Source organism: Nothobranchius furzeri, chromosome 12 (assembly GCF_043380555.1).
Source record: "Nothobranchius furzeri strain GRZ-AD chromosome 12, NfurGRZ-RIMD1, whole genome shotgun sequence".
Lineage (NCBI taxonomy): Eukaryota > Metazoa > Chordata > Actinopteri > Cyprinodontiformes > Nothobranchiidae > Nothobranchius > Nothobranchius furzeri.
In genome coordinates, this window is record NC_091752.1 from 25,391,445 (window position 1) to 25,417,222 (window position 25,778).

The 25,778-nt window shown below is 42.8% G+C and overlaps 2 protein-coding genes across 3 annotated transcripts in view; one reads left to right on the forward strand and one right to left on the reverse strand.

Annotated features, from left to right (window-relative positions):
- The first annotated feature begins 30 nt into the window (after positions 1-30).
- On the forward strand, positions 31-7,765 carry abcg8 (ATP-binding cassette, sub-family G (WHITE), member 8). Of its 2 annotated transcripts, none has more exons than XM_015944612.3 (13): positions 31-204; positions 1,422-1,526; positions 1,595-1,742; positions 1,827-2,065; positions 2,149-2,281; positions 3,313-3,582; positions 4,526-4,679; positions 5,272-5,370; positions 5,446-5,645; positions 6,211-6,287; positions 6,365-6,632; positions 6,713-6,840; positions 6,976-7,765. In XM_015944612.3, exons 1-13 carry the CDS (start codon positions 160-162, stop codon positions 7,111-7,113), a joined length of 2,004 nt encoding a protein of 667 aa, XP_015800098.3. In that variant the 5' UTR covers positions 31-159; the 3' UTR covers positions 7,114-7,765. The 2 variants fall into 2 exon arrangements, with proteins under 2 accessions (XP_015800098.3, XP_015800099.3); XM_015944613.3 differs by having other exon boundaries at positions 1,425-1,526.
- A 1,391-nt stretch (positions 7,766-9,156) lies between these two features.
- lrpprc (leucine-rich pentatricopeptide repeat containing) overlaps positions 9,157-25,778 on the reverse strand; it is a 68,747-nt gene continuing 52,125 nt past the window's right edge. The window contains exons 31-38 of the mRNA XM_015944617.3: positions 24,228-24,316; positions 23,955-24,159; positions 20,631-20,758; positions 20,387-20,502; positions 14,899-14,973; positions 13,372-13,456; positions 12,662-12,804; positions 9,157-9,445 (exon numbers count right to left, since the gene is read on the reverse strand). Of these exons, the coding sequence (XP_015800103.3) occupies positions 9,374-9,445; positions 12,662-12,804; positions 13,372-13,456; positions 14,899-14,973; positions 20,387-20,502; positions 20,631-20,758; positions 23,955-24,159; positions 24,228-24,316 (913 nt within the window). The 3' untranslated portion in view covers positions 9,157-9,373. The remainder of the gene's footprint in view (positions 9,446-12,661; positions 12,805-13,371; positions 13,457-14,898; positions 14,974-20,386; positions 20,503-20,630; positions 20,759-23,954; positions 24,160-24,227; positions 24,317-25,778) is intronic.

Below are 25,778 nucleotides of genomic sequence, written 5' to 3' on the forward strand. Positions count from 1 at the left end.
CTCTCATCAGCCTCACTGTCGGCTGCTTCCAGAAAAGCATTGACTGAATTAGCGACGCGGCATGAGCTTGGATGTGTTTAAGGAGAGGGCTTGTGAGGAGATCTTCAGCTGGACTGGAGTTTGCCACAGAACGGAAAAATAAAGGGAGCTTGTGTCATCATGGACAGAGAAACTGGCTTCAATTGCAAAAACAGCTTTTCACAGGTCAGTCGCGATGAAAGCTGACAATTATACCGTCCTACTGTTAGAGTTTGTGCTGCAGCTTAATGTTAAATCATATTGTTGCCTTTCCTGTTAGGCTTGCTTGTTTTCATTCATCAGATTTTTAAAAATACACCTCCTTTGTACACATTCACAACAAGAATACTTTCTAAAACTGTTGCCATGACAACACTCAGGTAAAATGAGTGTATTTTCCACTCTTGGACAGTTTTGCATTCCTTTAATAGGGAAAGATTTAGGGATCATCTAACTGGGACATTGAGGTGATTTTGATGAACTCTGGACCTTTAAAGGCTCTTGAGCAACCATGTGCACAACAATGTGTGCATGCAAACACACTATTGTGCACCAACAATAAAAAAAGAAGATTTTTGACATGTTTTATGTGTTTAAAAAAGCTCTTTAAAGAGCAAGTCACCCCCAAATCACATTTTTTTTGCTGATAAACTATATAAAGGAGTGTCTAATCGTGCTACAGACACGTGTAGTCAATAATTTGGCAGTTCAGTGCATCTTGGTTAAAATTCAAATATTCTGCCTAAAACTGACAGTGTTGCGCCGTCGTCAGGGAAAAATTCTGCTCTGTATTTGAATTTAAATCTGCCACCGCTATTGGCTAAGAGGTATGCTATGATGTCATCTGGTACATTATGATGTCACAATGCCATTGTGAGCCTGTGTGTGTATTTGTTAGTGGCTCTGCCCTCTCGGTCTGCCAAGCAACAGCATTTGTTGCATTTTTCAAACATGAAGTGGGAGTGAAGTAAGTTTCTTGTACGGGGTGACTTGCTCTTTAAGTTTCACACACAAAATAAGAAAAGAAAAGCTTTGGAAACTTTTCGCGTGTTATTCCTTTTGAACAGAAATTACTATAATGTATACTTATAATAATGTAATGATATTTCATTAAAATCTTGTCAAGATTTTATTAGTTTAGTTTTCAGTTAAGTTGAGGTCTTCATTAAGATAAGTCAGAGAAATATTCTCATATCTTTATCGTAGCACTGACGGCATAATTGTTGCAATGGAACCTATTCTTGAGAGCAAGGCTGAACAAAGCCTTAAAAAGTGTTGTAACTTACTTTTTTCAGGCTGTTGCCGTTTTAGTTTTAAGTTTCTTTTAAAAATCAAACACAAAAGTGGGTAAAAACGAAATCTTTTAGTCTGTGCTAAAGTCCCAGAGTTGCTTCGTCCTCCAGCAGCACCAGGACACAGAGTTGTTCTCATCAGAAGAGGACAGCAGTCTCTACTTCACGTACAGCGGAGGGTGCAACCAGCTGGAAGTCAACAGCCTGCACTACGAGGTGACGTCGAGCTGCCGTCGTGATGGACGTAAACGATCACATGTGCTTAATGTGTGAACTGTTCCCAGGTGGACACGGCTGCTCAGATCCCCTGGTACGAGAGGTTGTCTGAGTTTAAACTGCCTTGGGAGATAAGGGGAAACAAGCAGGTCGCCATTAACGACCTGAGTCTGCGGGTCCGCAGCGGGCAGATGCTGGCGGTCATCGGCAGCTCAGGTGATCAACACTTCAGCAGCTGTTTGAGGGAGAAAATAAAGTTCGCTCTTTGGACTTAAACTGTCTTTAATGTGGACTTCTCAGGCTGTGGGAAGACATCTCTGCTGGATATCATCACCTGTCGAGATGAGGGCGGCTCGATGACCTCTGGTCAGGTTCTAATTAACGGGAAGCCCAACACGCCACAGCTGGTGAAGAAGTGCATCGCTCATGTGCGCCAAGACGACCGCCTTCTCCCTCACCTCTCTGTCCGTGAGACTCTCAGCTTTGTTGCACAACTCAGACTCCCCACAGGCTTCAGCCAGGCTCAGAGGGACCAGAGGGTCAGATGGTCATGAAGACATCATGCATGCAGATCATAGTTTCCATGCTTGTGTGAACTCATAGATAAATGACGTGTGTACAGGTGGATGATGTCATTGCAGAGCTGCGTCTGCGTCAGTGTGCAAACACCCGGGTGGGAAACGACTACGTGAGGGGCGTTTCTGGTGGGGAGAGAAGAAGAGTCAGCATAGCTGTCCAACTTCTCTGGAACCCCGGTGAGAAACGGCGTCAGACATCCTCTGAATTTCCACAAAAACAGAAAAAATGTTTTGATTGTTTGTTTTACACACACATTTTAAGGTGTCATGTCGCACACAGAACCATTTCAACATTTTGGTTTCTCTGTGTTTTAAGATTTTCTCAAATAGGCTTGAATAAAGGAAAACAGAAAGTATCAAACAATCCAGCTTTCTAGGGATTTTAATCAGCAATGGACCTTTGGACCCTCAGGTAACTGAAAAAGGAAATGTGAGGGCCACAGACTGCAGAAAGTTGAGTTTAAAGAGCTTATTATTGAACCTTCTTAGAGTAAAACGAATAAAAACAACATGTGAGACACTTTTTATTCAGTTTTTGTGTATTAAAGGAATTATTTGATGTTCAGAATGATTTTCTACGTCATCTGCCATTAAATTTGACTCTTTAAGACAACTTAAAAGCAAAAAAGTTTTTGTTTTGTTAGTGAGTCATGTATGTGATTAGTTTAATTAACTAAAATAGTATATAAATTCTGAACATTTAGTTTTCAAATGCCTCAAAACAAACAAAACAAACAAACAAAAAAAAAAAACCAGCAGCTTCATACGAGTGGTTTAAATGGTAAATGGCCTGTATTTGATATAGCGCTTTCTAGAGTCCTGGAACCCCCCAAGGCGCTTTACAACACAATCAGTCATTCATCCATTCACACACACATTCACACACTGGTGGAGATGAGCTACGATGTAGCCACAGCTGCCCTGGGACGCACTGACAGAGGCGAGGCTGCCGAGCACTGGTGCCACCGGTCCCTCCGACCACCACCAGCAGGCGACGTGGGTCAAGTGTCTTGCCCAAAGACACAACGACAGCGACAGACTGAGCGGGGCTCGAACCTTTAACCTTCCGATTACGAGGAGAGCACTTAACTCCTGCGCCACCGTCGCCCATCATTTTATTTAAAAATAATGTTCGTTTGAGAACATTTGAATGGTGTGTTTAATTGACTGTGATAAACTGTATCTAGTATTTTCCTTTTATCCTTCAGGCATTTTAATCCTGGATGAACCAACTTCAGGTCTGGACAGCTTCACCGCCCACAACCTGGTCATCACCCTGTCCCGCCTCGCCAAGGGAAACCGTCTGGTCCTGCTGTCGGTCCACCAGCCTCGATCAGACATCTTCCAGCTCTTTGACCTGGTCGTGCTACTTTCCTCTGGATCAGCTGTTTACTGTGGTGCAGCTCGGGACATGGTGCCTTACTTCACCGCCCTGGGGTACCCCTGTCCACGATACTGCAACCCCTCTGATTTTTATGGTTAGCGCGATGATCAGAACGCAGATCTTTGTGTCAGTCACAGGCTTGTTTTAGGACGTTTAGAAAGAAGAAATTAAAGGTGCAATATGTAAGAATTTTACCATGACATTATCATAAAATAGTCTAATGCGTCAATCATGTTGAAAGGAGGGTTACATCTAAAAAGATTTCCTTGTGGCTGGCCAGGTTTTCTTGTTATAAAAAAAGTCAAAGAGGGACATAGTCTCCGTTTACAATCAGTCCCAGCTCCATACTTCCTGGTTCCACATCCAATCACATGTGAGCTCGCAGGGCTGCTAAATCAGTGCCGGCATTTGTAATTCTACACCGGCCGGAAAGATCAGCAGCATTGTGAAAAATTAGAAGCCAGAAGCAAAATAAAGTAAAACAGTTCTGTTTCACTCTAATATCAGGCAAAGAAGGCTTGAGGCTTATGTTGAGCTAATAATGCAAACAGTGAATTAGAATAAAAACTGAGAGCAGATTAATTTGTTTTTATAAATGAGCTGCAGTACCCACATTTGACCACATGATGTCATATTGCACCTTTAACTGGTGATGCTCTATGTTTCCATCAGGACAGAAAAGTCTAGAATGATGAATTTTGTCTCTGCAGCAGGCTGTCGATATAGAATGATGCTTTCTAACATTTTTATATTCTGATTTTTACTAATTTGCATTTTTTTACTTATTTTCAGTGGTAAATGAAATAAAATCACCAAAAAACAATTATTTAATTTTTAAAATATATGCAAATATCACATTTTATAGCGGAGGCAAGAACGATTCACTTGACGATTTTGGCCCTTGTCTACTAAAGTTTAGACACCTTTGCTGTAGGAGATTTAAATCTTCTAAAAGTTCTTGTCAGAGCGTTTATTATCACCAAAGGGATTTTTCAAAAGTTTCTTTCTTCTTTAACACTTTGTTGCTCTTTTACCAGTTGATCTGATCAGTGTGGACCGGCGCAGTCCAGAGCGAGAGTCCGACTGTTTGGAGCGAGTCAGACTTCTGTCGGAGCAGTTTAAGGAAAAGGCCCGAGACACCAACGACCACATGTGGAAACCGTCTGAGACCAACGCAGCTCAAACTGACAGGTTTGTCTCAGTGACCTCTTTTGAGTCATCTTGGAAACCTGACCAGATTCAGGATGACTGAATGTTCCTAACTCTCTCGTCTAGGGATGTGTATAGGTGAAATTCTGGCAATACGATGCGTATCACGATACAGGGAAGACGATACAATATGTCACGATATATTGCGATACGTTCAGACAACCGATTTTAGCCATTTTTAGACTGAATTTGTTGTAGGAAAATTCCATAAACAATCCAAACGGCTACATAACATGTTTAACATGAGGTATCTGAACCATAATAGAGGGATTTACATTTAAATGGTGAAAACAAACCCATTGCACACTGCTGCCAACTAGCAGTCGGCGTTTGAATTGCACTAAAATTAAAAAAGCTAATACACAAATATTTGCATGTAAATTCTTCCAAATATTTGGTGCACGGCTTTTGAACATTGATATAACATTGCAGGAAATAATATCATGATATATGATCATATTGATCTTTTCGAAACACGGCTTGTGAATATCGATAAATCGCTGGCAAAAATATCACAATATATTGAGATTTCGATATTTTCTTACACCCCTACTCTGGTCTTTACGTCCCACAGTCCACAGCAGCCAAGCAGGGCCGGAGAAGAAATCATCACCATTTCCAAGGAAAGTAACACGCTGCCGGGGAAACTGCACCAGTTTACGATCCTGATCAGGTGAGCACACGCACACACGGATGCATCTCAGCCCTCTGACGGGACATCTGAACCATAGCTCATCTTCTCCATCAGGCGTCACATGTATAACGACTTCAGAGACCTGGTCACCTTACTGGTCCACGGCTTCGAGGCCCTCCTCATGTCACTCCTGATCGGTGGTTTGTACTTTGGAGCAGGAGAAGAGCGTCTGAACATTCAGGACACAGTGGCCCTCCTCTTCATGATCGGAGCTCTCACTCCATTTGCTGTGGTGCTGGACGTCATAGCTAAATGTAAGCTTGGACTCAGAGCATTTCATTAATTCTTCAGATTTATAATTTTTGGTGTTATTTTACTTTGCAAAACAAAACAAAATCCAGAATTATAACAGAACAAACATATGTGACTGCATATTTACAAGTCTCTCTGCAGCTGGGGTTTCTTTTTGCTTGGTTATTGGATTCTTAAAGGTTCCATTATTTAATTTCTAAGGAAGATGTTAAATACCAACTTTCATTGTCCACAATATCAAATGACCACTGTGTTTATGAACTATAGGTGACTCAGCTTGTTTGTGGCACTTTGGATAATCAGTTCTAAAGTGGTTCCCTGTAAAATAAAATGAACAGTTTCTGCTAATTAAATGGCACATATCTGTAAATAATTAGTTTACAAATCATCAAATATCTCCTTGATGGATGTTTTCCTCAAAATAAAATAATTTCTACTGTTCCTCGGTTTAAGTCTGCATCTACTGATCTCTTACACCTTATTTATCCTGCAAAACAAAAGTTAAACCACTTTATTTCCATGAAGCCATGTCATGAACTGTGACCTCACCTGACTGCTGCTCTGCAGGTCACACAGAGAGGGCCATGCTCTTCCATGAGCTGGAGGATGGCATGTATTCAGTCACCTCTTACTTCTTTGCAAAGGTAAACCCCCGTGACTTCAGCTGCATCTCCTGCAGGGGTCAGTCTTGCTCCACCGATGCTCTTCTGTCTGCTTTTAGGTCCTGGGAGAGCTCCCAGAACACTGCGCCTTCACCTTGGTTTATGGTCTCCCCATCTACTGGTTAGCGGGACTCAACGAGGCCCCGGAACGCTTCCTGCTGAATTTCCTGCTGGTGTGGCTGATGGTGTACTGCAGCAGATCCATGGCTCTGTTTGTCGCTGCTGCTCTTCCCACCCTGCAGATCTCCTCCTTCACAGGCAACTCCCTGTTCACGGTCTTCTATCTGACCGGAGGATTTGTCATCAGCCTGGAGAACATGTGGTTGGGTGAGGAGGGAGTGATTACACAATAAGTGTGTTCTAAACATTACAAGAAATATTTTAAAAATCATGTTTTCATCTTTTAGTGGCTTCTTGGCTCTCCTACGCTTCATTCATGCGTTGGGGTTTTGAGGGCATGCTGCAGGTGCAGTTCAGAGGCAACAAGTACCCCGTCACAATAGCAAACCTCACATTCAACGTCGATGGCATACATGTGAGTAAAAATGCTTTTAGTATCTTTGCTTTTATAGTTTTAGAATAAACCAAAGCATCTAAAACACCCGTAGCTGTGCGTTCAGCTTAGATCGGCCTGTCCTGTCATGGATAAGCTCAAATGTTGGCATTGCAGGTGGTGGAAGCCATGAAGATGAACCAGTACCCTCTGTTCTCCTGCTATCTGGTCCTGCTGGCCATCTGCCTGGGCTTCATGTTGCTCTACTTCCTGTGCCTCAAGTTCATCAAACAGAAGTCCAGTCAAGACTGGTGAAAGCCGTGCTAGAGCTCTAGTAATTCCACCAAAAACAAAGATCAAATGTTTTTTTTAACTCTTTAAAGTGTTTATGTAAATGTGTAAGACAAAGGTTCTCATTCGACTGGTTCGACTTGAGCTTCCACACGATGAATTAGTTTCATTTCCATGTTTTAGTGTGATGCATTTTACTTTCAGAACTACATCACAACCATTAGCTCTACTTTGAAGCTTATTTTAATTGATGATTTGGGGGAAATATGGAAGTTGTTCCTTGCTGCTGGGAGAAGAAACCCTCGTTCCCACTGTCTGCTGCTGGATGGCAGCAGTGCTCTGCATTAAGACCTCCTTCCTCCTGCTGTCATGAAAAGTGATGAGAGCTCTACTTTTAGCAGATACTCATCAGCAGCTTCTGCTTGTTCCGGTTGTTTTCAGCAGCTTTGTCTTTTTTTCCCCTAAATGAAAGATTACTAAGGTTTTTGTAACTGTGTGTCGGATCTAGAGCTCTTCAAAACAAAACTACGTATAGATTTAGTGAGTCTCAGTTAAAATAGAGAAACAAAACTAATTTCCTCATTGACTGGAGGTTATGTAAGGTGTGTTTTTGGCACTGGTGCAAACATAGTTGGAGTCCAAATGACTGAAGAAATAAAAAATTGCTCAACATGAACATTTTTGTCCCTTTGCTCCACTTTTTGTTGGATAATTCAGTTAGATTGTGTTGTTGCTGTGCAGACACATCACACTAGCCGCTATCTCCACTTATGAGACATTTAAACCAAATCTGATAATCTCGATGAATAAATGCTACAGAACTGGTGTTTTAATTTGCACCCCTAATGAGCTACGCCACGAACTCTGACGTCAAACGGCCCACAATCCTCTTTGGAAGCAACCAGTTGTGTTATCCAAGTCCTGCCCCTTTTTCCCGGGCCAACAACTCGCATTACATAAAAGCAGAAACATTTGAGAGCAATAAGTTTAATACTGATTAGACAAGAGGGCCACAGAGACAGCTTAGTTCATAGTTTAAATGGATACCAGTAAGCACTTCCCTCTGACTGAAAGATAAACACGTTAATCATCTGCAAACAGAAGGAATGAAATTTAAAAAAGGTCAAACTGAATACCTGATACATTTCTATGACGTTTCTAATGACTTACATTCAGGTTTTATTAAATTTAGCTGAATAGTAACTTTTTTCCTTCAGGACCCCTTGCCTGTGTCCAAGATGAGCCAGGACCCCCAACTCCTACACTCATTAAATGTGACTATTTACTCGTTTTGGTTATACTGTAGGGTGTGTTGTTGGGATTTTATAAATGCAACGCATGCTGGGATGCTGGTGGCTATGCTACTTAAAAAAAAACTTTTGACAATTTTTAAACAATTTTTTGAAATAAATTTACATTAATTGCTGCTTTGTCTAAAACATTCAAAGCATCGATTAATTGCCCTAAAATGAACTACTTTCATTAGAAAAAATACATATTTTCAGAAAAAGCACTTGACCCTTTTCTCCCGCAGCAATGGATTGTGGGTAATACCCTTCACCAAAGCCTGCACTGATGCGGTCTTGAGTGAAGTGCGGATCAAGAGTGCAAAAGGCGATTGATTAACTTCCGTACTTGAGAATCGCGTCACCCTACGCACTCCTGGCCGCGATCGCGCAATTGAAGGGCGCAAGAGTGGAAATGTGAGTATTGGGATTGGGTCCAAGTCTCTGGGTAATGCATTAGCTGCCATGTTTCCTTCTACGGGAGCTTCTTTGTTTACATTTGATTTAGTTCCCTCTAAAATTAGACTCGAAAGTTAAAAGAAAGAAAAAACTTAGAAAAATTTATTGAGTTGTTTTGCTTACGCATTTGTGTGCAAAACAAAATATATGAATCACTGGAAGAAAATACACATTTATGGTTCATCTGCATCTATTTTTAAAACACTGTAATAATAAAGCACCTGTTGGATTTCTGGCAATATTTATTATAATAATTGTTTTTCTGATAGTTTCAACCAACAAAGTTGAATTAAAATATCACCCCGTGAAAAAGACGAGCCTGTTTGCTTTACCCATCATTATTTATTAGCATGAATACTTCTGTACATTTGAGAGCGGACAGAGTCGAAACACAGTAAAGTTACTACTCAACACTTGCCATTTCAGCTTCAACAACTTGTATAAAAAAGAGGAAACAACAGAATAAGCTGGTGGGAAAAGCCTGGAAGGTACGAGGAGGAGGAGGAGGAGGAGGAGGAGGAGGAGGTGATGATGAGTTTTTACTCCTCTGCTGCCGTCGGGCCTTTAGCAGATTTCTCTTTCAGCTTGGCGGCGTAAAACTTAAAAGACTCCTGGAAAGAAAAGACAAAAAGTGAGACGACTCAGCTGAGTTTGTCGGTAACGTGTGTTTTTAATCACTCGTCCTTAATAAAATAAAAAAGCAGCATGGACTCTCCTGTTGGGTTTATCTAAATAATCTCCAAGCGGGTTGTCTTGTTTCATCTCTAAATCCCCGTTAATACATAAATAAGGGATTTGTAGCACGTTCCCTGAACACACACTTCCGCTCGTTGCCTCTGTTCCTGGATAATTAATCAGTGTTTTCATCCAGACCGAGTGTTGTACCGGCTCTTTTCTTTTTTTATTGATGGGGAGGAGAAGGCGCGAGCTTCGCTGCAGATTACAGCAGCTCTTTATGATGTGTGTATTAATGCGGTAATTAATGCTGATGAATGTTTGCGGTCGGTGTAAAAGGCGAGAACGATCCTGGCACGGGTTTAAAGGGTAGGTTCAAACTAATTACAATAACTTATTATTTCCATTTGACCACAAAGCTCAAAGCAATCAGAACCAAGGTTTTTCTTCTCAACAGAAAGCTTCATGTTACAGAGCTTCTATCTATTTGTAGAAACTTCCGAGCAGCATGAAAATTCACCTTTCCCTCTCCTTGCAACACTTTCTCTCTCCTCCTCCTCCTCTCTAACCCAAACGTCACTTAGCTACCCTGACACTTTGTGAATAATGCAGCAACTTCTCCACCTTCATCCCTCGTTCTCCTTCTATCTTCGTCCTGCAGGTGAGTGATGGGAAGGTAGGAGTTAGGCTGTGGGCTATACCTGCCTCGAGGGGACGGCGTCAGAGAGATGCCTCTTAAAGGCCTCGGTGTGTGTGTGTGTGTGTGTTCTGCGTAAAAAAAAGGGCTACATCAGCTTACAAAAAGCTCAAAAACACCACGAGGCAGAAAAGAAGAGGCTACAGCAGTGACACCATCTCACTGACTCAACACACCGCATGAACTGGAAGGGGTGGGGGGTCATTTCTGACACGTGCACACACGCGCTGCAGCTATTTCACAGTGCTACACAAGGGTGGGCATTAGGACACGGACCTGACACGTGCCAGCCCTGGTAAGGTGAGCCAGGTGTGTGATTATGTTTAGTTTGCTGGAGCAGATTTTAGGCGATTCCATCACGCGCGGGCTACTAAATCACAGGTGGTCGTGAAGCCATCATCGCCGACTTCCACTTTTCCATCTTCTTAAAAATAATCTCCTTTGTTTAGGCTTTAATTTTTATTCTAATGTTTTTGTTTTGATATTTAATAATCAGATTTTTATGTGTTCAACACGCACCAGGTCAAACTGTGATCTCAATCCAGTGTCTGAATATTTAAATGTTTATGTATTTAACAGCTGCATTTGTCCAGAGTGATTTACACAGGGTACAGCCAAAAGGTGGGTGGTGTCTTGCTCAAGGACACAACGACAGAACTAGGGCTGCACGATATTAGGAAAACCTGCGATAACAGTGATTAATATTGCAATGACGATATTACTTGTGATAAATAAAAACGTAACTCAGGAACAAAAATAATCAAAAACAAAGAAATTAAAATATGACCCAAAAAAATCATCAATATGAGAAAAGCAAAAGATGTGAGGAAAGGGAAAAGGAAGGAAAAGCAATCAGTGGATCCCGAGAAAAGCAGAACAAAGCTAACTCAGGTGTTTGCTAACCATCAAAATTAAGTGAGAACCCAACCCACCCAACTGGCCAAATGGGTGGAGAGCTCTATTTGATTTGTTAAAAATAATGCATTATGTGTAGCAAACATTTCAGCCGACCATTCAAAGCGATGTTTATCTGTTCTTTGCAATGTGCATATGCGCATGCTGATATCGCTATAACGATATATTGTGCATCCCTAGTCAGAATGAAAGGAATGAGCTGGGATTGAATCGGAAACCCTCTGATTACTGGACAACTCGCTCTGCCTCCTGCTCTCTTTTAAAGTAAAAATATGAAAACACTTTTATAAATGTTAAAAATATTTATAAATATCAAATAACCTTTTAAGTATTAGCAGACTTTTTAATTTAAATATTAAAAACTTTAAATTTTGAATCATTTTTACGTTAAAAACTGTTTATAGCTTTTTCTTAAGATATTTTTTGTCATTTTAAGCATTTTACAAAAAACTAAAAATAAATTAAAAAAAAACTCTTGCAACTTTTTTTCTTTGCTTTTTAAAAAATAAATGTAAGAATGAAGTTTGGGGTAGAAACTGTATGTATGACTTCATGAAGGGTTTAATCGTTCTTGCTAGATTTAGAACTAAACAATGTATCCAGTAATTACACTTTCATTTGTAAAAATGGTAAATAATTATGAAAAAGGTAAAAAAAAAATTGCGCTTTAAAATAAAAACACTTCAAAAGCAATGCCATCAAATCCTGCAGTGAGGAGGCTCAATTTCTTAGTGTTTAAAAAAGTCTCAAAAACTAAAAAAGAAAAAGAAAAATAATAATATTTATGAATTCTAATTCTATAAAGCATATTCATAGATTGTTGTCTGTCATTATTCCTCTGGCTTACCAACAAAGTAATTTTAATCTTTCAGCATTTTAGGTTCATCTGAACCCATCAAGCCATAAAACATAAAAAGCTTCTTTGTATCTGATCACTCCCTGAAAAATACCTAAAAGTTGATAATTTTTTTTCATTTTTCAGCTTCCTGCGTCATGCCGTTGAATCTGCATGTGTTAAATTGATCTTGTGGACGACTCTGATCCCACGTTGACCTTGACTTACTCATCGGTGCAAAAACATAAAGAGTTGCAAATTAGGAGAGCAAATAAGTTGTTTTAATAAGTGCTGAGGGAGCATTTGTGTTCGCACATTCACTGTTTAGTAGAATCTAGAAAAGGTTAAGCGTTCATGACAAATGTCAAATCAGGCTCAGATGCCCGAGAGGATTACGCATGAACCCAGTAGCAGGAGATCGTGCAGCTTTCGGCCGAGCAAAGAGCCAACAGGACAAGTTTTCTGCCCAACTTTTTATCCCTAAACTCTAAAACTCTACATTTGTTCTTCACTTTAAAGCAGTGCCACAGAAGAGAAGATGATTAGATTCACTGCAGATCCTTTTATGTGTTTCTTTTAGTGAAACTGGAACAAACATCAAAAGAAATCAGTGGCCAGAACAACTAAAGAGATCCATCTTGTATCCTTCAGTATTCTGCATCATTCCCGTCTGGATCACCTGTTTAGTGTGTGTTAGCTACTCACAGGGGGCTCAGAGAAGGGCACGGTTTCTCCAGCCTCACGGTAAAGCACAGCCAGCCGTTTGAGTGACAGCTCGTTCACCACAATCCCTTTGTCCTGCATTTCTGCGTACAGAGCCTTGGCCGACGCCAAGTCCTTATCCACACCTGCCAGAAGGCACGGGGGGACAAAAAGTTACATCAGGAGACACAAAACAAGACGCTTGTTGGTAGAACTTTTATGTATAGTATTTTTGAGAAGGTGAACATGTAGAATTTGTTTTACCTTCAGAGCTAAATACCTGTCTAACTCTAAAGGAGAATATATATATATATATATATATATATATATATATATATATATATATATATATATATATATATATATATATATATATATATATAGCTTTCAGGAAGTTTCTTCCTCTTTAGGAAGTTGGTCTGGACAGATGGAGGAATGTTGGGAGTACAGAGACAGAGAACAAGGAGGGGAACAGATGTGTGAAGTAAAAAGCTGAGTGGAGGAACGTGTAACGATTAGCACGCTAGGCTAGCCAGGAGAGCCAACTGATTAGAGGACATGTGTTCTTCTAACCCCTGAAACGCCTCCGCCTGCACACTCCTGGACCCGATGCATTGTTAATGAACCTGTTTATGCTAACCAGTGAGCTACCGGCTGCGTTTACGCGCGCGTGAGAGTGTGTGTGTGTGTGTGTGTGTGTGTGTTTGGCTTACAGTGACACTTCATCAGGTACGAGTACAGAATTTCCTTCTCGGCAATGTCTGGAACCAAGCTCATCAGGATCTTGATCTTTTCAATCTGAGAGCAAAGATTCATTTTTACCTGAGAGTGAATGACGTCACATGACAGAAAAGTATTCCTACAAAGACACGACCCTGGAACTGGTTGGGAGAAAGTCACAAAGGTACACAAATTAACTCCAAGACTAGTTTTTATTTATGAATTACCAGTTTAACAGTTTTGCATTTTTCTTTTCCTTTAATTCCTCCCCTCTGAACAGTTTTATTTTTCCTTTCAGGAGGTGAGATTTTAATACGTAGGAATTCAGATTTTCTAACTACGAAGCAATCATTTAAAAAAAACAACAACAAAGAATTCCAGAAGATGGATCAGAGGTTTGACTAATGCTGTAAAAAGGAAGCATTTTGGGGTTTAAACCCAAAATGTAGTTTTAAGGATGGTTTAATGATGTGGGTCACTCATTTAGTCATTACACTTGCAGTGGTCTCTTCACCATGTCAGTGGCCTTGTGGCCGAGCTCAGATACGCCTGAATCATGAAGTTCGAGTCAGCTGGAGGAGAAAGTAAATTCAGACGACTTGGATTTGGAGTCTCATTTCCTGATAATTGGACATCTCGCCTATGATTGGCTAACAGCAACACGACTCTTACTACTTACTCAGTTCGCTTTGCAACGTGGATGTTTTATCTCCACAGATAACACAAGTCTGGAGGAGTTCTGCCGTGTGGTGGAGTTGCTAATGCTAACAGTTAGCTTCTACTAGCTGAGACGTTCTCTGCGGTTTCCTGGACGCTAAACCAACCTTAGCGAGTCAAGCTGAGTGAGTCCATGAATGTTAAGTGACAGTGTGACGTAGATAAGTCAGGATTTTCTAATCCTAGAGTTTCATCGTCTGTTTTCTATCGGAAGCTAATACAGGAGATAGGCGTAGGAGACTATTTTCATGTTCAGTTTGCATGAAAAACACAAGTGATCGATCATAATCAGAAGAAATAATTTTAAAATGTTTTTTTTTTCAGTTTTCCACAACCCTAGTTTTGAAATAATGAATTTTTTCACTGATTCTATTTTTGTTTACATTTTATTTGTGAAAGCTGCTCTATGAAAAACTTGTAACTACTAAACACATCTTTGTCTTAATTTTTTATTAATTTCCATTAATCAATAATCAGATCCACCTTGTAGTCTTTGGTACCAGTGTTCCATCTACAGCCAACAGCTGTTCTTTTTGACGTGTTTGTTATTTATGTTTATGTATTTAGCAGACGCTTTTGTCCAAAGCGACTTACAATCACTTTGTGATTTAGTTAAACACCAGCCAAGCGGATGGACTCGTGAAACTATCCACCTAGTCTTTTCCTTTAGAGGAAGTGCCGTCAGCTGAAAGGGGGTTTGATTTGGGATGACGGACATTCAACATAAATCATGATCAATAAGTTATTTCTGCACAAACTGTGAAAATAAGTTATTTAAAAAAATTCTGATCCTGAGACCTTACCTGTCCTGGATGCTGAGCCTTCTGAGACATGTAGGACATCAACGCGTCCCTCTGCTCAGCCACGGCGTTACAGCGCTGCAGTGAGACAGGAAACAGAGATAAGTAGGAGCAGACTCCTCTCCAACCTGCGCCTACGCGTTTGCAGACCCTCGTACATCCAAGGTCACACTCAGGTTAAAGGATAATTATGGATCTAATAACAACTCGTTTCTTTGTGATCCTAAATGTACAGCACTTTTCTCATCAGAAAGCATAATTATCACCACTTAGTCACATTAAAGGCCATTTCAGCTACTCACTGGAAATGTGGGGTGGGCTAAGACTGAGCTGTCCATCATGTGACTCCTGTTCAGCTTTAGAGCTTAAATTAGCAGATTACAGGATGTAAAACATGATGGATGATTAAATGTTTCACACACTCCTCATGGTGTTAGTTAACCACTACAGGGTATCTGCAGGTTTAAGGGAGCCAAATTTAAGAGTTTTTAAGACCTTTTTAAGGCCATTTTGACCAAATTCAAGCAATTTTTTCAAATTAAATTTAAGCTATAATTTCCAGCTATTGCCTGGAACCGGTGCTAACCATGTCGCCAACGTGGGATTAGCCATCCATTTACCATTAAACTTGCACTTCCCCATGGCGCAAACTCCCACTAGCTTAATCAGCTAATGTGCTCATCTAAAAATAGCCCCCTTTCACAACCAACTGAATGTGTACGGTTCCGTTTTTGCCAATAGCATACACAAAAAATGCTGAAGACTTACTAGAAATTCATGAAAATTTTATAGAAATAAAAGAATCTTGTTTATTGGGTCTTTGGACATTTAAGACCTTTGGAAACTGTATTTAAGGATTATTTGTCATTTTTAAGGATTTTTAAGGCCTTAAATTTGGAAAAGCTAATTTAAGACTTTTTAAGGACCCGCAGACACCCTGCACTAGGGTAGAAAGAACACGAGGAAGATGTGTTAACTCGGCTGTTACTCATCTAGCAGAAACTACGCTCACCGGCCACTTTAATTGGTACACCTGTCCAACTGCTCGTTAACACAAATGACTAATCAGCCAATCACATGGTGGTAACTCAATGCATTTAGGCATTCTGACATGGTCAAGGCGATCCGCTGCAGTTCAAACCGAGCTCCAGAATGAGGAAGAAAGGTGATTTAAGTGACTTTGAACATGGCATGGTTCTTGTTGCCAGACAGGCTGGTCTGGGTACTTCAGAAACTGCTGATCTCCTGGGATTGTCACACACAACCATCTCTAGGGTTTACAGAGAGTGGTCCGTGAAAAAGGGGAAACATCCAGTGAGCGGCAGTTCTGTGGGTGACCATGCCTTGTTGATGCTGGAGGTCAGAGGAGAATGGTCAGACTGGTTCGAGCTGATAGAAAGTCAACCGTAACTGAAATAACCACTCGTTACAACCAAGGTAGGAAGAAGAGCATCTCTGAACGCACAACACGTCGAACCTTGATGCAGATGGGCTATAGCAGCAGAAGACCACACCAGGTGACACTCTTGTCAGCTAAGAACGGGAAACTGATTCACACAGGCTCACCAAAATTGGACAACAGAAGATTGGAAAAATGTTGCCTGGTCTGATGAGTCTCAATTTCTGCTGCAACATCCTGATGGTAGGGTCAGAATTTGGCGTCAACAACATGAAAGCATGGATCCATCCTGCCTTGTATCAACAGTTCAGGCTGCTGCTGGTGGTGTAATTGTAAGGGGGACATTTTCTTGGCACACTTTGGGCCCCTTAGTACTAATTGATCATTGCTGCAACGCCACATACCTGAGTATTGTTGCTGACCATGTCCATACCTTTATGACCACAGTGTACCCATGATGGCTACTTCCAGCAGGATAATGCGCCATGTCATAAAGCTCCAATCATCTCAGACTGGTTTCTTGAACATGAAAATGAGTTCACTGTACTCAGATGGCCTCCACAGTCACCAGATCTCAATCCAATAGAGCACATTTTGGGATGTGGTGGAAAGGGAGATTCACATCATGGATGTGCAGCTGACAAATCTGCAGCACCTGCTTGATGCTATCATGTCAATATGGACCAGAGTCTCTGAGGAATGCTTCCAGTACCTGGTTGAATCTATGCCACAAAGGATTAAGGCAGTTCTGAAGGCAAAAAGAGGTCCAACCCGGTACTAACAAGGTGTTCCTAATAAACTGGCCAGCTTTACTGTTTTTGGAAGGGTGTTCTGGATGTTTCTATAATCAGCAGGTTAATGAGTTACAGTTGACAAATAAAAAGTATGTTTTAAACAGCCTCTCATTATGCTCTAATTATAATCTAAGCTCAGAATCAGCTGGTGTTCAGCTTAATCTGAAACTTAAATGATAGATTTTCTGTTCCGAGGTCATTGATGGGACAGATTCATGGAAGGTTTTACTTTCAAAAATCACAATTTTAAAGTTAATTGGAAGCTAAAAAGAATGTATTCTGGTATTACCGATAATAATTCTTGAGATGAACCTTAAACGGTAAAAACCGTTAACTGGTTTCAGCTCTGGAAATCAGAATTGGCACATTTTCAGGAAATCATCCTAATCACCTAAATGATATCAAGTAAACAAGTTTTTCTCCAAGTTTTAGAATAATGAAGACATTTTTATAGGCAATAAAAACTGCTACTCGTGTTTGATAACAAATGAATAGATTTTAGTTAAATAAATCAGACCTCTAACGGGTGAATAAACGTTACACTGTACGTATAAATTAGGGCTGGGCGATACAGCCTAAAAAAAAATCTCCGATTTAATTTTTTTAATTTGATTTGCGATTTTTTTCTGATTCTCTCTCACCCTCAATTATTAAGAATAGCAATAAGTACAAATGGAAGGCACCTTAAAGCCCATTTTGTTTTTCAGTAAATCACAAGCAAAACAAATGTAACCCTCATTTCTGAGATGAAAAATGAATAAATGAACACTCTTGGAATAAAAGTGCCACACTCCACGTCCGTCGCAACAAACCCAGACCAGTTCCAAACAACGGATGATTTCATTCCTTTCTTAGGAACAAACTTCCCACTCTCACCGGTGGCCATGGAGTGGCTTGCTGTTGCTGTTTCGTGTGCGTGCTGTGGCGTTACGCTACGGAAGCTCAGGGGGGCCAAAAAGGCACTATTACGTAAAAATACCTTTTTTAAACTGCCCGCACAAAAAATTCTAATTAATTCATTAAATCGTTTTATCGCCCAGGCCTAGTAAAAATCTGACTTTTATTATGTTATAATAAAAAGTAAAGAATCGGACCGTATTTGATTTCTGGACCGATTCTTGGTGAGAGCTTCTCTTGGTCGTCTGATTACAAGCCAGTCGTAAACTAATGCGTTTCATTCCTTCGCTTCATACAGAATTAAAAAGCAAGTGGCTTGTAAGGCTTTTAACAGAAACACACACACACACACACACACACACACACACACACACACACACACACACACACACACACACACACACACACACACACACACACACACACACACACACAAAGTGGGGAAACAGTTTTAGTACAATCAGTCAATTAGACCAAGACCATGCTGCTACATTTGAAGTAACGCTCACTTTCTTTTCTGTATTTTTCCTCCAGAGCAGGCCTACCGTATCTCCCCCCTCCCCCCCCTCCCCCCCCCCCACACACACATACACACCGCCTAAAAGCTCTGCTCGCCCTGGGAATCCTCGCCGACCCATTCCAGCACATACGAGCGTGTTAGCAGATGTAGACGAGTTTGTTAAGCGCCCTCCTCGCCGCCGTTGCTTCTTCTTAATGACTGACTTCATCCCTCCTGCTCCCCACCGGCCTCACCTCCTTCTCTCCTGATAGCCCCGTCATCATTACAGTCTGCTTGCCTACTTAAAAGCTTTTCAGAGTTTTGGTCCTGCTTCACTTATGATGGGATGGAGGAGTGAGGCTGCAGCTACCCTCCAGTGACCCAGGGGAAGCCGCTCAGATGGGGCTTAAGGAAGGACAAAAACAAACCAGGTCCGGCTGTAAAACTCAAACTTTATAAAAGACAAACAGAACAGATATGGAGCTAAAATCTGATGTGGTTGCAGGTGAGTCGTCAGCTGACTGAGAAAGATTTTGTGATTGTTTTAACTGAAAATAGCTTTGAGATCTTAGTTGGAAGACTTGCAAGAAATGCGTCCTTCAAGGGATGCTTATTATTACTGATTAGGTGTCTTATTTTCCAGAGGAGTTATTGTTGGACATTTTTACCCCCAAAACTCTGCATCAGTTTAGCACGTCCATGTTAACTCTTCAACTCCCAAATTGCTTTCAACTCTGACGAATAAACAGCAAGAATGAGTCACGTTTTACTAAATCAATGCGTTTAAGTCAATGTTTCTAAAGCTTTGGTTTTAAAGAGACAGTAATGATGCACGGATGCCTCAGATTACATCAAAGATGAATAGTACATAAAAATGTTGAATAGTTTATGAACGTAATGAGTAAAAACCTTAGAAAATGATTCCTCATCTCCCACTGACCCGCTGAGTGCACCTTCTGCTGTAGCTTTAAAATCCTCCAACCTTTTTTGGTGTTTAAATAATAATAAAGATGGGAGTAGTGAGTAATGTATCCGTTCATTAACATGCATGTTAGTCAGACATCCCAGCATGTTGACTTCCTGTGCGATTAGTTATTGTGGAAATCGACCCAACTGGTTCACAGAAGGAGATATTTTTTGTATTTCTCTCAAAGTAATTTAGAAACTCATCAGCTGATTGTCGGTTTAAACAAAAATGCTGCACCAGATTCTAAATTGTTGCAGCATGGGCCTTTAGCTTTGACATCAGATATGTGGTTTCTGGTAAGACACCAGCTGATGATGAGGAAGTTGCTACGGAAACGGAAGCACTAAGAGTCAGGAGGAAGTCAAGTCATCATCATCATCATCTGTGCAACCTCCTCTTCCTCCCTTTTAACTGCTACGTATTCATGTCCCAGGGATCAGTGAGAAGTCACCGAGCTGTAATGAATGAACTATGATGAATAAGTGAAGTCTCAGACAGCCAGGTTAATACCGCCGGGCTCAGCGGGTGAAATGTGGCTGAAGCTGGATGAATGTCAGCTTCATGTTGCTGTTTAAAAAGTTTTCACTTGTAGGACGGTCTGATAGATGACATGAGCTGCACAAAAACATCCATGATTACTAACAAAAGATGCACAAAACGTGAAGTAATGCAGGGATCTGCACACAAATGCATCCCCTCCTTAACCCTGTGCAGAAAGCCAGTTTCCTTCAATGATTGTTGATTTGTTTTTGATCATCATAACAACAAAATACAACAAATGTCCTGGCTGCATGGAGCATTTAACCTTTATGTGGACTGAAACTATTCTGAAAGTCATACACACTCAAAGTATCTGAAATTTGAAATCTCAACAGGAAATCAGTGATGTTTCACATGTAAAGCACCCCCCTTCCCTTCCCCCACCAGATACTCACAGCCAGCACGAGTCTGGCGTCCTCCACTTTGTCCATGTTCAGCAGCTGGAGGAAGAGATCCGTGGACGGTCTGTAGCAGGAGAAGTGGTTGGCTAGCCGCTCTGCCATAGCACTCACTGCAACAGTACAAACACACACGGGTCGGTTTCCATCTCACACCGCCGGACTCCAAAGCTGAAACCGTCCCATCTGCATGTGGATCATGGGCATTTCTTTTGAACACCTGCCGGTTTGTGTGTCTTACGCTTGTCCAGAGCTTTGTCGTTGCCAGATTCCAGGACTTTCCTGAAGACAAATGATATACTTGGGTTTGAGCTGTCTGGTCTCGTGTAGATGTCTTCCAACAACTCCACCGCTGCGTTCAAATCACCACTGAGGAGGAATGGGGTCGGAAAATTAGAGGAGCAACTACTGTTTGGTTTTACTTAAAAAAAAGGTTGTGTGCAAGTTGAACACTCATTTATTACGGACTACATAAAAAATGTCCAACGTGGCTGTGTTTGAGTTTGTTACTACAAGAAAAAGTTGCTCCGAATGTTGTTTTCTTCGTCTTCGTCTTCCTCCGCTTATCCGGGTCCGGGTCGCGGGGGCAGCATCCCAATTAGGGAGCTCCAGGCCGTCCTCTCCCCGGCCTTGTCCACCAGCTCCTCCGGCAGGACCCCAAGGCGTTCCCGGACCAGATTGGAGATGTAACCTCTCCAACGTGTCCTGGGTCGACCCGGGGGCCTTCTGCCGGCAGGACATGCCCGAAACACCTCCCCGGGGAGGCGTCCAGGAGGCATCCTGACCAGATGCCCAAACCACCTCAACTGGCTCCTTTCGATCCGGAGGAGCAGCGGTTCTACTCCGAGTCCCTCCCGAATGTCCGAGCTCCTCACCCTATCTCTAAGGCTGAGCCCGGCCACCCTACGGAGGAAACTCATTTCGGCCGCTTGTATCCGCGATCTCGTTCTTTCGGTCATTACCCAAAGCTCATGACCATAGGTGAGGATTGGGACGTAGATCGACCGGTAAATCGAGAGCCTGGCTTTCTGGCTCAGCTCCCTCTTCCCCACGACAGATCGGCTCAGCGTCCGCATCACTGCAGACGCCGAACCAATCCGCCTGTCGATCTCCCGATCCCTCCTACCCTCACTCGTGAACAAGACCCCGAGATACTTAAACTCCTCCACTTGAGGTAGGACCTCTCCCCCGACCCGGAGGTGGCAAGCCACCCTTTTCCGGTCGAGAACCATGGTCTCAGATTTGGAGGTGCTGATCCTCATCCCAGCCGCTTCACATTCGGCCGCGAACCTACCCAGCAAGAGCTGAAGGTCAGAGCTGGATGAAGCTAGGAGGACCACATCATCCGCAAAAAGCAGAGACGAGATTCTCCTGCCACCAAACTCAACACACTCCACACCACGGCTGCGTCTAGAAATTCTGTCCATAAAAGTGATGAACAGAACCGGTGACAAAGGGCAGCCCTGGCGGAGTCCAACCCTCACTGGGAACAGGTCCGACTTACTACCGGCTATGCGGACCAAACTCACGCTCCTCTGGTAAAGGGACTGAATGGCCCTTAACAGAAAGCCACCCACCCCATACTCCTGGAGCGTCCCCCACAGGGTGCCCCTGGGGACACGGTCATAAGCCTTCTCCAAATCCACAAAGCACATGTGGATTGGTTGGGCAAACTCCCATGCCCCCTCCATCACCCTTGCAAGGGTATAGAGCTGGTCCACAGTTCCACGGCCAGGACGAAAACCACATTGCTCCTCCTCTATCTGAGATTCAACTATCGATCGGACCCTCCTCTCCAGTACCTTGGCGTAGACCTTTCCAGGGAGGCTGAGGAGTGTGATCCCCCTATAGTTGGAACACACCCTCAGGTCACCCTTCTTAAAGATGGGGACCACCACCCCGGTCTGCCACTCCCTAGGAACTGCCCTCGATGACCACGCAATGTTGTAGAGACGTGTCAACCATGACAGCCCTACAACATCCATAGCCTTGAGATACCCAGGACGAACCTCATCCGCCCCCGGGGCTCCGCCGCTGTGTAGTTGTTTGACTACCTCAGCAACTTCTGCCGCCGAGATCGGACAGTCCATCCCCAGGCCTCCCAGCTCTGGTTCCTCCTCGGAATGCGCATTGGTGGGATTGAGGAGCTCCTCAAAGTATTCCTTCCACCGTCCGACTATAGCCTCAGTTGACGTCAGCAGCTCCCCATCCCCACTGTAAACAGTGTGAGCGAGTTGCTGCCTTCCTCTCCTGAGGCGCCGGACAGTTTGCCAGAACCTCTTTGGAGCCGATCGATCGTCTTTCTCCATGGCCTCACCAAACTCCTCCCACGCCCGAGATTTTGCCTCGGCAACTGCCACTGCTGCACCCCGCTTGGCTATCCGGTACCTGTCTGCTGCCTCCGGAGACCCACAGACCAGCCACGCCCTGTAGGCCTCCTTCTTCAGCCTGACGGCTCCCCGAACCTCTGGTGTCCACCAGCGGGTACGGGGGTTGCCACCACGACTGGCACCGGCCACCTTACGACCACAGCTAGCAACAGCCGCCTCGACAATCGCAGAACAGAATGTTGTTTTCAGACTTTGAAAATAATATTAGTTTCCTTTTCTGTCCGTTACAACCTCCCTTTGGGTGCAAACCTACTCATTCTTCCAGTAAGTTGTTTCTTTTATGCTGAGGTTGCCACAACTAAACAAAAACCCTACAAATCTGAAACAACTCAATCTGGCAACCTGAGCTCTCTGCTAACTCTTCACGCTCCCTACCCTCTCTCCACCGCCGCTAGTCGTAATGAATATTTAACAAACGGTGTGTGTGCGGCACCGCGAGCCTCTAGACGTGAGGGGATACATCCACGCTGATCGCTGCGACGGGGACCGTCTGAATAATTCAGCAAGAGGCCCCTCTAAATGTGGCGCTCCGCTTTTCCGGACCGGCTCTGCTTTTCCGCTGCAGCTCTTAAAAAGTCAGCTTGACTCAGATACAGTGGAGGGGGAAGCACGTGTCAGAGAGGCTCAGAGCACCGCTTCCAGAGGTCAGGGTTCAAGCTGACAGACCGGCACCGCGGTGGCCAATCAGGCGTGAGGCCGCCGTGCTATTTTTCACTTCCTGTTGTCCCTCCACGTTGGCACGGAGATGTGCTAATGCAGCAAGTGGCACGATAAAACTTTGATGTGCGGCTCGTTTTATTATTTTGCTCTCTTTTTGTTGGAGAGGCGCTGAAGCGTTATAGGAGGACGGGTGTTTTCACCACATTAAAAGTAGCCCTGAATAATCCTATCACGCCTCTGTTTCCTATTTGTTCCCGACACCCGCTCACTCTGTAAGCTTTTACTATAACAGCGTGTCATCACCGATCTCATCACACTGCTGGTAAGAGTGTTTACACAAGACAAGAGGAGAAACCACACTGGAGTGCACAGAAATTGGATTTCGCTCGTCTAACTTGCAGCTCGGCTCGTCTAGAGTCTATTTTTTTGGGTCGTGTGATGTTTTTGTTTAAACTGAACAAGTTAAGAGTTTAAAAAATAATACATTTTGCAGCCATTTTAGCCAGAAGCCTTACTTGTTGATATGTGCAAGGGCTGTGTTGTTGACAAACACCATGCTGGACAGGTTGGTGGCTGCTCCAAGACTCGTAATTAGTGATTCCACTTCCTGAATCGCTGCCACATCGCCGTGGTTAGCGAGGGCCTGAACCAGCCGGGTGATGGCGAGGGTCGAGGGCACAAAATCTAACTGAAGCATGGACTTCAGCCTCTCCATCGCCTCTGCAAAGAAGCACAGTGAGTGTGTGTATGTGTGTGTGTGTGACTGAGAGTGTGTGTCTAGCTCTTACCTTTGACCTGTCCTCTCACGCTGTACGAGATGATCAGCAAACTGTTGGCGATTTCACTCAATTTGAAGCCTGGCACATGAGACTCGGCCCTAAATGAGAACAAAGCTCTTCATCACCACTCTTAAAACTTCAGTTTGATTAAATTAAATCTCATAGATGTAACACAACAACTCTTTATACTGGGAATCGCTCCACAGAAGACCTCTGCAACAACACCCTGCTGCACTGCAAAAACAAAACGCTCAGGTGATTAAATCGCCACAACATCTCATCATTTTATCCAAATGTTTAGCAGGAAAAACACAAAAACGCCACCATGAGATAATCTTTACAACTAATGGAAAACAAGAAAGACTTGTTGTGCCTTTGCACGAGTAGCGTGGCTGCAGGTTTTCATTTCTGGATCGTGTAATCCCCAAAGGGGTGAGCTGTTTTTCAAAGAAAATGAGCGGGAATTACCTATTTATGGTGTGAGATTCCGATATTAGATCGAGAACAAATGAAAGATTTTATCCGCGTACGACTGACGCTAAAAGAAAAAACATTACTTCCAACTTTAAAGCCGACACTGGCGTGTACCATTAGGAGGAAGTCTTTATAATCTGTGTTGAATGAACTATCTATTCTGTGTCATTATGAAGCATCACATTTAGAAAGGCATTAGACTCCACAGAGGAGATAAACACATGAGCTGAAACATACAAGACAAAAGGCACAAATCTGATTGGCAGCAGGTCTGAGCCCTTTGTAAAGCGACTGCTGTGACCTGAAAATAACACAGACATCAAGGACTTGATTGATGTCCGTGTATACGTGACATTCCTCCATGTTTCTGGTCCGTCTGCGAGAGGAAGGCTAGTTCTGAGGCCTCTGGGTGCTGCTCCTTCTCCCCTCCACCTGCATTTACTTACTGCTTTTTTTAACCACTAAAACCTCAATCAAACTTGCCTTCTGCTTTTTCTTTATTTATTATTATAGCCCTGCAACCAGATTAATCCTTCCGCTCAATTGAGCATCAGTCTGGCAATCCTTATCACCACGGCGACACCAGGCCAAGCAGCAGCATCCGGCAGCTGCTGTGACGGGGTCAAGCCAAAGATTGGAGTAGTAACAGGGTCGCTGACTGATTGCCGTGGAGACCGAGCAGCAGGGGGTGTGGGGTCAGAATTATTCTTATCAAGGGGGAGAAAATCTCCCCAGGCTGTCCTTTCACTCACCTTTCCCCAACACACACACACACACACACTGCTCTCACCTTCTCCTTCTAGGGATATTGCATTTAAGCCAATGCTTCTTCTCCTCTCTCATCAAACCTTAATCTCACCATAAGCACCCCATTGCTCAATTCTGTACAGATTACCTAAAAACACACACACGCACACACTCAGAATTAATGCCTATAGCGTCTTCATTATCCCCATACATGATTAAATCTAGCCCTCCTACTCCCATTCACTCCTCTTTTCCCATTTAGCCCCTTTTATCTCTGCCTTTTTCCTTCCCGTTTCCATCTTTGCACAACTCTCCTCTCAGCTCATTTCACTTCTCATT

Excerpts from the sequence above, each read along its gene's own strand:
- abcg8 (XM_015944612.3), top strand. The coding sequence starts at position 160 with ATGGACAGAGAAACTGGCTTCAATTGCAAAAACAGCTTTTCACAG. Across the intron at positions 1,743-1,826 it reads GGCGGTCATCGGCAGCTCAG|GCTGTGGGAAGACATCTCTG; the intron begins GTGATCAACACT and ends TGGACTTCTCAG. Across the intron at positions 4,680-5,271 it reads AACGCAGCTCAAACTGACAG|TCCACAGCAGCCAAGCAGGG; the intron begins GTTTGTCTCAGT and ends TACGTCCCACAG.